At 28.2% G+C, this 12,500-nt stretch overlaps 1 protein-coding gene across 16 annotated transcripts in view; it reads left to right on the top strand.

Moving 5' to 3' along the window:
- Positions 1 to 12,500, top strand: part of LOC124950291 (cAMP-specific 3',5'-cyclic phosphodiesterase) — a 333,991-nt gene that overhangs the window by 264,943 nt on the left and 56,548 nt on the right. For 12 of the 16 annotated variants that reach the window (XM_047496751.1, XM_047496752.1, XM_047496758.1 and 9 more), the window contains 3 exons: positions 6,403 to 6,591; positions 7,865 to 7,897; positions 9,171 to 9,191. In XM_047496751.1, the coding sequence (XP_047352707.1) occupies positions 6,403 to 6,591; positions 7,865 to 7,897; positions 9,171 to 9,191 (243 nt within the window). The remainder of the gene's footprint in view (positions 1 to 6,402; positions 6,592 to 7,864; positions 7,898 to 9,170; positions 9,192 to 12,500) is intronic. The other 4 variants (XM_047496749.1, XM_047496763.1, XM_047496746.1 and 1 more) reach the window with 3 other exon arrangements.

The raw sequence follows: 12,500 nt of genomic DNA on the forward strand, positions 1-12,500 counted from the left end.
ACCTTTGCGATTAAAGACTATGTAATCAGCTAATTATTAATAGAACGATCCAATTAGAGAGAGAAAGAGAGAGAGAGAGAGAGAGAGAGAGAGAGAGGAGAGAGAGAGAGAGAGGAGAGACACTACCTATTAAATACATTTTTATAAAGTATATTTAACAACTTATAATCTTTACCTGATAATAATTTACGTTAGGTCAAATATAAATATTTTCATAGATATCTATTATCGATACATAGTTACTCATTGACATGTTTATTTTAAATGTTTCTTTTTCTTTTTTTTTTTCTTTACCTACGATTGCATAATAACATAAATTGTAAGTGTATATCAACAAAATGGGAAAATCGTATAAACGAGAAGATTTTCCATTTGGAATTTTGAACTGCAAAGCTTTGCATTTGCACGCTGATAAATTATAACCAATTTTGTAAAATCCTTTTGCATAGATCGATATAATTTCAATGAGTTTAACGCATCTATATACTTGAATGCGAATTCCGAAATGCGGCCATAATATATATTTGTCCCTTGGATTTCAACATCGTGTAGTTGTGTGTGTGTGTGTGTGTGTGTGTTTGTATATATTATATATGAATCTACATCTATACACACACACACACACACATCCATGTAGTATATATATATATATATATATATATATATATATATGTATATATACTTGTGTAAATGTCTGCGATTGGCGTAACATTGTTTGCTGGAATATCAAAGTGATTAATGCAAAAGTGGTCGTATCGATGTTCGAATTCACGATGTAGGTTCTCTCTATTTTATGATTGTAATACGTCGCTTTGAACGCGAATTTTCTCCTTTCTCGGTATGATTTGTTGTCATAGTAATGTAGTAAATTCAAAGGTAGCAAAATGAAGGATATTATCGAAGCAATTAGAAACGTTTCTTGTTAACAATCACGGTTTCATAAATAACAAAAGATCCAACTGTTACAAAAGATTAAACTGTTAAACTCTTTAACTGAAGAAGTTTTCGATCGATAAATGTAAATGTATGACATTTTATTTCTATCAGAAATTCACTTGGATAAATTAATAAATCGTAGATTCTTATTATTCGTTTGGCCTATAAATAATCTCAAGATCTTTTTTTAATATAAAATATACTTATGCGTGTTGTTTATTTAAATGTAAAATATTAAAAGGCGTTTCAATAAATAAAATAATCTTATTTTAGATATTTATTATATTAATATATTCCATGTGTTATTTATTTGGATATAAAATATTAAATATTTATTTTCAGTAAAATACTAACATAAAATAATAACATTTATTTATATTTGTTAGATATATTCTCCCTTTATTTCGATATAAAATATTAAACATTTTCAATAAAAAAAAATACTAGTATTATTTATTTAAATATGAACTAGTAAAAATTCCGATATCAATATATATATATATATATATATATATATATATATATATATATACACATATTAATTGTATATATTCAATAGGTGTGTGTTTATATATGTATATGTATTGTGTATATATATATATATATAAAATTTATGACTTATTCTTTTTTATCGAATGATATAATATAATACCTATATGAGATATAAATTTATATACATGGTAAGGCAATAACTTTGATCTCCCTAAGTATCTCCTTTTTTTTTTCTTTTAAGAATAAAGAAATTTCTTTTATAAAACTCTTACAATACAGAAAGGGGCCATAATATGGTAGTAATAATATTTTTTGTAAGTGTATGTGTGAAGGGCATATGAAGGTTGTCAGCTATATTTTTTCAAATGGAATTATATCTTTTTGATCCATTTCATGGATTTGTCGATGCAGCTCAACATTCTTTAGAAAAAAGTATTAACTTATGCATATCGAAAAATTATTAATTCAGAGAATATTTTAATTTAAATATTGTTAAGAAACTATATCGATGCGATTAAGATATAATAAGAGTAGTAATAAATAAATAATAGTAATAGTAAGAGAGTAATAGTTCTTTTTTTAATTTATCGTACATCATTATTTTGCATTTATATGATGTAAAAAAAAATGTAATTTATTTATTAATTATTTATGAAATTATCCAATTTTTTATAAATCACTCGCAATATGTATTTTTTTTTTCTGGGAGAATAAGAAGAATTTATTTATTAAGAATTTTTTTTATAAAAACTGTTTATAACAAATTCTTAATTAATTATTAACAATACGTGAAAATAATAAAGAAAAATAAAGAAAATACTGACCTTTCAAAATAATATTCTATTCAAGTCTCCATGACTTTTAATTACGAAGATATTCTCATGTAAATAAAAAATTTAATAATATAAAAAAAAGATTGTTTCTATGATACAAAAAGTAATTCGTTTATTAATTCATATAATTTTATAAATCAATTCAAGTCTGATTTCTTTTTCGGACAAAATAAGATGAATTTAGTTCGTAAGAATTTATTTATAAAAATTGTTTATAACAAATTGTTAATTAATTATTAACAATATGTTGAAAAAATAAAGAATATTTTGTTCTTTAAAATAGTATTTCAAACAAGTTTTTATGACTTTTAGTTCCGAAGATATTCACATGTAAAGGTAAGACGTTTACGTTGACACACTGACCTATATAATTTCATTCATATTGGCACAATGGCACACTGACCTATATAAATTTCAAGAATTTACGTGGTCCTACTACATTACTACGAACAAATGTAATATACAAATTATGAATGAAAATCTTTCGAAGCCGATATCTCCGGAACGAAAAATCGTAGAAACTTGAAACAAAAATCGTTTTCAAATGTAATTTATTCTTTATTTATTTAAATATTGCAATAATATTGTTATAATAAAATCGATTTTATTAATATTTTTTTAATATTAATTTTGATCTTTTTTTCTCGTAACAAGACCACAACTATAATGAACTTATTAAAATTTTTATTATAATTATGTAAATTTTATTCTATTTATTTAAAATAAAGAATGAAAGAATCATTAATAGTCGCTAGTATGCGAAATTAAAAGCTGAAAAAAAATCTCCTAAGTAAATAATTTTTCGCTTTACATGGATCAATACTTTTTTTTCGTAGAGAATATTAAGCTGCACGTCTAATGTAATGGAAAACATATGATTCCATTAAAAAAAAAAAAAAAAAAAAAAAAAAGAAAAAAAGAAAAAAAAATCTCAATTGATTTTCATACGTCCTTTACGCGTCCACTTAGGAAAGAATTATTACAGCCATATTATAGACACCTTCGTATTGTACAACTTTTATAACAAAAAGCTTTTTCTATTTCTCCATATCTCTAAGAAAAACGAGAACACTCAAGATGATATATATATATATATATATATATATATATATATATATATATATATTTTAATCGAAAATATTTAAATTAAAAAAGAAAGAAAAGAAAAAAAAATCAATTAAATCTTTTCGACGAGGTTTAATTCTTTTCCGTTAGTTAACAAAATTGAAATAAAATCCTTTTGGTCCGATTACGCGTTCCAAGGGCTTATACTTGACACGAAAAAAGGTGTGCCCTATACGAAACGGAAGCGAACTTTTAATCGATCTCATTTTAGTTCTATCGACCGATACAAGGCTTGGTCATCATTGTATCTTCCTCGAACAAACAAGACGCACCTTTGAAACTTTTCAACCATGATATATGTACGAAAGTCTTTTCCTTATCTAACACGAGCGATCGAATATCTTGGAAAATGATCGAACGAAACTCGAGACTCTTCGTTAACGAAGTTTTTCCGGTATTCTCGTTGTTCTTTACGATTGGATGTGAAACAATGATTTATTTCGTTCTTTCGAAAGAGTAATAGAGAGAAAGAGATAGAGAGAGAGAGAGAGAGAGAGAGAGAGAGAGAGAGATTTTTCTTTGCAAGGAAAATTACACTAGTCACGTCATTATTGTCACGTGTGTTGTTAGCTATATCGGTAATTGTTTGCGTGTAATGTTCGGTAACCATGTTGCCAGCGACCGCACAAACTATCAAACGTTGAATGGCAAGGCTAGAGAATTAATTGTTTGCTTACATAATGGAGCATAATAATTACCATTGAAACGGACAAGCTAGTTACTTGTCGACATAACGTTACGTTAAATACAAAAAAAAAATTCGTTTGTTCCTTTTTGGTTTTTTTTTGTTTTTTATTTTCTTTCTTTTTTTTTCTTTTATTTTCGTTCTTTTCTCTTTAGCTCTCTCTCTTTTTTTTTTTTTGTTTTTCTTTTTTTTTTTTTTTTCCTTCTTCTTCTTCTTGTACGTTTCCTTTCTCTCTCGTTGCACGTATATTGCATCATATTAGCGTTCGATGTATTATTATACTCTCGTTTAATCTCTCGGAACACTTCACTGTCTATCTCAGAAATCTTAAATTATATAACTGATAGCGTAGCCTTGAGTAACGCAGTGGAATAGGTCAATATTTGACATTGGTCAGACACCAAGATATACGTATATGTGTAAGTGTATAAGTTCGTAAGTGTATAAGTTTTATGTATATATTTGTGTTCATATATGGAAGACGTTTCTCGTTAAGGTTAATCAAAGAACGTTTACTCTATACACGAATGTAACTCGATGTTACATGAATGTAAGAGTAAAGCTTGATGTTATCTTTCATATATGATTAAAAATCGTACATTCTCATGAACTGAATATGAGTTCCAGTCGTACTTTGACTCGTTACTTTTAATATAAATCGACAAAATTTAAACTCGAAATTCGTTTGAGTAATTTTGTATTTTCGTATGTAAGGTAAAAGAAGCTGAGATAAAAAGAAATGCGAAAGAAACAAGAAGAAAAAGGAAAAAGAAAAATGTTCGAAGATAAACGAATGATCTTAACGAAATGCGAAAAGAATGAGATGACATTAGATAAAAAAATAAATAAATGAGTTAAAAAAAAAAAAAAAAAAAAAAAAGAGAAAAGAAAAGAAAAGAAAAGAAAAAAAAAGAAAAAAAGAAAGAAAAGTAAAAGAAGAAGAGAAACATTGACGTATTGTTATTTAAGGATAGGATCTTGTAATTATTTGAAACGAAAACGATTCGTTTTCATGAGAAAATCTTTCGAGTAGTCGTGCGCAAATTGCGGTTAAATTTTACTCATTACAATAATAAAATTCGAAAATATATATTCTGTATATTTTTAAAACAAAAACAAAATAATATTATTTCTCTCTCTCTCTCTCTCTCTCTCTAAAACACATATACACCCCCACATACCTATATACATCTAAGTAAATAATTTAACAAATTTCCACTGTCCCGATAATAAATAGTTTACACAAGACTTGCTTCGGAATACTAATTAAGCGTGAAAGAGATAAATCTGTTTTACTGCGTCGTTTATATTTTCCTCATTTTTTCTTCCTTCTTCTTCTTCTACTACTTTTCTCTCTCTCTCTCTCTCTCTCTCTCTCTTTTCTTTTTCCTGTTTTATCCTTTATTTTTCTTTTTCTTTTTTCTCTTTTTTTTTTTTTTTTTTTTCTATTTTTTATATTTGACACAACAACATATATGTCAATAATCATGATACGAAAGTGAAATAAAGATTTATTTTATGGTGATAATCAATAAAATATGGTTCCTTTGTTCTGAGTCTCCATTGACGCACGTTAGGTACGTTATATGTGATTCATTCGTTAAAGTAGCGAATATTGGCTGTTTCTGAGATAGGCGTTTCTCTCCAAAGAGAAAGGATAAAGAGAGGAGTCTTTCAGATGGCTAATGTTTGTTTTAACGAAAGTATCCAATCGTTTTCCAACATCTGTCTATTTCCGTTTTACGTATCTTCCTTGACATGAGCGTAGTTACATGGTCAAAGACCCCGTCCGGAGTACAGTCGGTTGTTTTCCATTGAATAATTTCTTTTGAATAGAATCATTGTTCCATATCCGACGTTAGAGCCAACTTCTATTTAATATAATAAAATGGAAAAGATTATATATATATTTTCATTAAAAATATGATTTTTATATATTAGGTTGGAAACTATGAAACGGGCGTTTTTGTTTAATTATTTATTTTCTTTCAACGCCCTTTTCATAGTTTCCAATCTAGTTTTAGGTTGTAAACTATGAAACGGGCGTTTTTGTTTAATTTTTTATTTTCATTCAACGCCCGTTTCATAGTTTCCAACATAATATTTTAGAAAACACAAGTGCATATGTTTGTGTGTGTTTGTGTATTTATTATATATATACATACACTTGGTTGGGATCGTTTCGGTATATAAAAGAAAGATTATTTTAATAACAAAATCGTGACAAGCGTTTTTATTGTGATTGTTTTTTTTTCCTTTTTTTTTTTTTTTTGTTTTCTTCGCGATATCGAATAGATTATTGACCTTTTAATTTTGTTTATATTATTACAGTTTCGACGTCGAAAATGGAGCTTCGACGTTGGACGGTGGTGCCGGTGGCGGTGGAGGAGCCTCGCCAAGTGCAGGCTTGGTTCTCCAAACGCTACCACAAAGAAGGGAGAGTTTTCTTTATCGGAGTGACAGCGATTTTGAGATGTCACCGAAGTCGATGTCACGAAACAGTTCCATTGCCAGTGAAAGGTAAGATGCTCGTTTCTTTTTTTTTCTTTTCTTTGTACTTTCTTTCGTTTTCCTCGGAACACACGTATATATATATATATTTTAGTAGATCTCGTTGTAAGAAAAATCTATAAGGTAATCGAGGATCGAGGTAAACTAACGGAAAGATTATTATATTTTTCTATGATATAGATCAATTAAGAATCGAACGACGAAGATCGAATTTATTAAGCTACATTTATATAATATAAATATTTTTTGAAAGAATTATAATATTTCTCATTGTTTTTAATTCGATTTCCGAACGTCGATTAAACGAACCTCGTGCATCTTTCTTTAAGAAAGGAATCTGCAATATCGTCCGATGCACTTTAGTTTCTACATGCAATGACGGGATTATCGTTCGTTGGTATAGTAGATTTCTGTTATCTTTGTGCGATTAGATTTTGCTCGATAATGTAGGTAACTAGCAAAAAATTTGTAAAGTCGATGTTATCGAGTAACAACTATGTAGAAAAGAAGCGGTCATTAATTTGTTTACATTCATTTTTCTTCAATATAATCAATAAACGAGATCACTTTAAGCCACGTGATAATCCTTTCGTTGGTATTTCGTATCAAAATTCGCACGCAGCTACAATTGCTCACGCCAAAGAATGTAGATAATAACATTTTGATATTTCGAAAGATGCTCGATGGCCGTTTCGAGCTTCAGAATACTTAGGATTATTTTGATATTTCTTTTTTTTTTTTTTTTTTTTTTTTTTATTCGTCATATGGATCGAGAGCTGTATGAGAACAGCCATAAATGTGTAGCTTAAAAAGTATATTTGTAGCTTTGGTGACGGTGATGCTTACGATATATATATTATATTCATTTTCATTGATCATATACGTTTGTCATTCATCTATCTTGAATCGTTTCTACATTAAAAATTTACATACAGGATTTTCTTTTTTTTTTTTCTTTTTTATATGATTTAATATAGAAACAAAATGTTACGAAATAACGTTGTTGTAAATTTTTAAAATAGAAACAAATAAATCTAATATTAGCGATAATTGTTAATCTTTCAAAATTTAAAGACTATCATTAATGATTTCGTTAGTTCGTATATTTTCTTTAATGAAATATATCAATCAATTGTGTCAATTAGTTTTACAAATATGTATATTTTTTTGCCTTTGTTTTTTTTTTTTTTTTTCTTTTGTAAATTTCCAATCATTACAAAAATTATTATCAATAATCGGTGCGGGGTGTAAAAATATCATCTGTGTGATCCTTGGGTTGCAGGTTCAAAGAGACAGAGCTTCCTGTCGAGCGAGCGTATGTAATCGATCCTATTATTTATTCTCTCCTATTTCATTTGTTTTCTTTACATTTAGATAATACACTCACAAATCTGATTAACACCCCCGCCACAATAATCGGTCGTTGTAAATGAGAGAAACATTGTTTCACATTGTTTTTCTTTCTAACACTAAAATTCCAGGCTCACATCATTTCTCCTCTCCATATATATATATATATATATATATATATATATATATATATATATATATATATATATATATATATATATAAATGTAAACAAAATTAAACGTGCATGAAAATTTTGTAAAAACGTGAAAATTTGATTTTTGCCAGAGTTCGACCGACAATTTACTTTTGACCTTTACTCCTACACTATGATTCACTATAAACTTTTCATTTTGAACTTTGTGCAAGATATAGAATTCATTTTAATTAAAACAAAATGGAAAAAGAGAAGATCATGGAAGAACTATGGCAATGAGTTTATTTTTTTTTTTTTTTTTTTTTTTTTTTTTTTTTTTTTGTTTCATTTGTTTTTTTTTCCCTTTTTTTCTTCCTTTTCCTTCTTTTTTTACTGCTTGTAAGCACATCACTCTATTTTCATTATTATTACGTATTCACATTTTTTCTTCTTCATTATTTATTAATCCCATGAATACCTTGTACAGTAGCAAATATGCACACAAACCAATACAAAATCTATTTTAACACTGCGACATCGCTTTTTTCTTTTTTTTGTTTTTTAATACATAGACTAGTAAAAATAAATCTTACAAATATTTTTATTAACATATCATATTTATGATGCTTGCAATGGTATACCGAGCTATCGAATTGGCAAATGATTAAGTAGTATCGTTAATTAGAGATTAGATAGTTTATTAATAACTAATTAGGTTCGAGAATCTGATGCTGTCGCACGAATTAATAAGTTTCGATAGATTGTTAACGGGCAAAATGGAATGAAATTAATAACAAGAAGTTTCAAGCGCTTGGCTAATTATCGAAAAAGAAATTCAAGGCTAATTTCTTTTTTCTTTTTTTCCTATTTCATAAGATATACGAGCTTTTTCGTCTATAAAAAAAAAAAAAAAGAAAAGAAAAAAAAAAAAAAAAAAAGAAAAAAAAATCTATTATCGCGTTCATTAGAATGTCACGCTTGTATGCAGTAATGCATTAAAAATGGAAAAAATTCATAGAAGGAAAGGGTGTGCGCGTATATTTTTACAAGCATGTCGGACAAATAGTGGAACGTTGTAAAATAAATGCGAATTCTTATTTTCAGGATATTTACCGATCAGTACAGGTAAGTCCGGCTACTTACGTAATTTCGATGTCCTGCTTTTACCATTAGAAATAACGAAGGAAAATACACAAGGAGAGGAATGGTTTTTTTTCTTTTTTTTCCAAAAACGTGCGTCACATCATTTTACATAAAATCGAAGAATTCCAAATGGAACGATCCCTATTTAAATGATATAACGAAGAATAACCGGTGGCGATACTATAATATTTACATAGAAAATACGTAAAATTATATATGTATATACGTATACGTGTACGTTATATCTATATACATTAAAAAAAAAGAAAAAAAAATATATTGATATTATTATTTATCATCGATTATTTTTAAAAAAGAGGAGAACAATAATGTCGACGATCATTTCGTATGATCGTGAAGTCGCGTAAGCGTCAATTACGATTTCGTTTATCTATCTTTTTCTATGAAGAGGAGAAGAACGTATCGTTGTAGTAGCATAAGAACGAAAGTGCATAGCACGTAAATATTTTTATCTAAAGTGGAGCAAACAAGGAGTCGATGAGCGATTCACATAGAGGGCTCCCTGTTATATACATTTTATATGCTTCTTCTCTCTCCATCTGTCGTTGAGAGGATTATCGAGAACACGTTCTGGCAAGTGAATCGAAACTGTGTTCGACGAAACATTGTCGTCGATAAATTCGAAACTTTGGAAACTATAAAGTGAGATAGACAGAAAGAAATATATATAGAGGTAGAGAGAAAGAGAGAGGTAGAGAAAGAGAGAGAGAGAGAGAGAGAGAGAGAGAGAGAGAGAGAGAGAGAGAGAAAGAATGTTTCGTTACTTGACTTTTTTATCGCCTAAGTCTAGATACGTAAATGAGTATTAATTAAAAGAACGAGCTACGTAAACAACGATTTGCTCAATTAACGCTCAATCCTCTTAATTACAGCGTTCACATATCCACACTACGACGTAACAAATCCGCGTACCTACATATATATATATATATATATGTATATATATACATATAATATGGAAGTATATATATATATGTATATATATATATTATGGAAGTATACATATATATATATATATATATATATATATATATATATATATATATATATATATATATATGTTATATGACTTTCGATTGTCACGCGAGTAGCATTTTAATAATCTTTTCCCAATTAAAAAATAATTAATAAAGAATTTTGATCTAATAATCTGAATTAAAATCGAATTTTTAAATAACATTAATAATAAGTCTCGATCGTATATATGGATTCCATAGAAGATTAATTTTCTCATAAAAAAAAAAAAAAAGAAGAAGAAAAAAGAAAAGAAAAGAAAAGAAAAAAGAGGAAAAAGAAAGAAAGAAAGAAGAGAAGAGAAGACAAGTATATCATTGCATCAGCTTCGAATTGAATTAGATGAAACGTATCCAGTGATACGAGTCGCTATATAGTCAGCCAAATGACGATAGGATCGTAAGTAAATATGTGTTGTAGGACGGACGTATGGTACATGTGTTGCGTCATTTGCGATTTCATCTCTCGTTAAATAATTGATGACGAGTTTGCTATGCTATTGCGTTTTCTTTAAGATAGTAGTAAGCACTCACTTTTATATACTCGTAAAATGAGGGTTAAAAAAGAAAAGAAAAAAAAAAAAAAGGAGCCGATCGAAATTAACTTCGGCGAGTGGCCGTAATTCCCGCAAGGGTTTTACACGATACCGAGTTTACTGGCCTGTTGGTATTTTTTTGCGATCAGTAACAAGCGCGTAAACCAACACGAAGCAAATGGTACTTGCAGCGTGACGTCAGCGATCTTAACTCGGCAAATATTTCTTATAAGTAGCTAATTTCGAATCGATCCATTTTCCTAAAGTGCGATATATCTCTATCTATCACTCTCTCTCTCTCTCTCTCTCTCTCTCTCTCTCTCTCTCTCTCTCTCTCCCTTTTTATCATTAATAAAGAGAACAACGTTCTTCATAAGTGGATATAAAGTTTTTGATCGATTTGAATAATGTTCGAATTTTATGACGTGTCATTTATCATCGACGATTAATAATTAAAATTAATAAATTTTATTAATTTTAATCGAACATATTTTGAACGTAGGATTCTTTAATTTCACTAAATTCAATTGAAATATAATGCTTCCTTTTCAATGTCTTACGTAAAACTCGTAATACGTACTATATTATGCGCATCCCGTTCCTACGTGACGATCGTTACGAACGATCGAGAATATGAAAAGCTGTTAAAGCATTAGGAGTCATTAACGTAGCCAGGATGACCTAATCAAGCAGACTCTTCTATCGTGGAACATCGTTAAAGTTGACCTTTTATTATTTAAGTTCGTTCTCCTACGGATACAGAGACGCATATTTTTTAATGAACGATGCGTTCGAGAGGTTTATTAAAAAATATAAGTACCTATGTACATATGTATGTACATATACGTCTATGTATAATACATAAAACATAAAGAGTCAGAGAGATTTTTAAAAGTTTGAGATTTTTTTTTTTTTCTTTTTTCTTTCCTATCATGATTTTTAACGATCATGATGATATCTATTTATCTAATCGATTAAACTTCATATGTACTTACACATGTAATATGTTTATATAAGAAACGTGATAAACTTAACTCATTTTACCGATTTCTCTGTTATCCTTACTATTTCTTCCATTATGTATTCTCAGTCCAGTTATATAGTAGCATTAATAAACGTTTGTTCGTTTCATTACAATGTCAGAGTCCACGATATTACTAACATGATACATCGATATTATTACACACACGATATTGTCGCAGTCTACAAACGCAATATTTGTATATTTGTATTATTCATATAATATCTATACCGAAGAAATAATCACATATTCAAGTGAAGACAATCGAATAGTATTAACAAATAAATAAATAAATAAATAAATAAAAGAAACAGTTCGCACGTTTCTTTTTTTTTTTTTTTGCTTTACGTAAGAAAATTGTGATCGCGACAAAAAAAAAAAAAAGTAGATTAAAGCTCTTATATTTCTATCGTCATTGAAATATCTTCGTTCGTTCGTTCGTTCGTTCGTTCGTTCGAATCAATTATAAAATGAGAAGTTAAGATTAGTTTAACGAGTTCTTCTGCCAAAGCAATGAGAAAAATTGGAATTGATTAGAATAATTAATATCCATAATTTCGTTCGTACGAAGATTCAAAAGAAATTTGGTCAAATTTTTTTTCTCGAGAAAAAGTTCGAGAAATTCATATAATAGTTTTAGCGGTAACTTTTTGAGGCATGAATAATAGTTCTCTCTCTCTCTCTCTCTCTCTCTCTCTCT

This window comes from Vespa velutina, chromosome 7 (assembly GCF_912470025.1).
Source record: "Vespa velutina chromosome 7, iVesVel2.1, whole genome shotgun sequence".
Taxonomy (NCBI): Eukaryota; Metazoa; Arthropoda; class Insecta; order Hymenoptera; family Vespidae; genus Vespa; species Vespa velutina.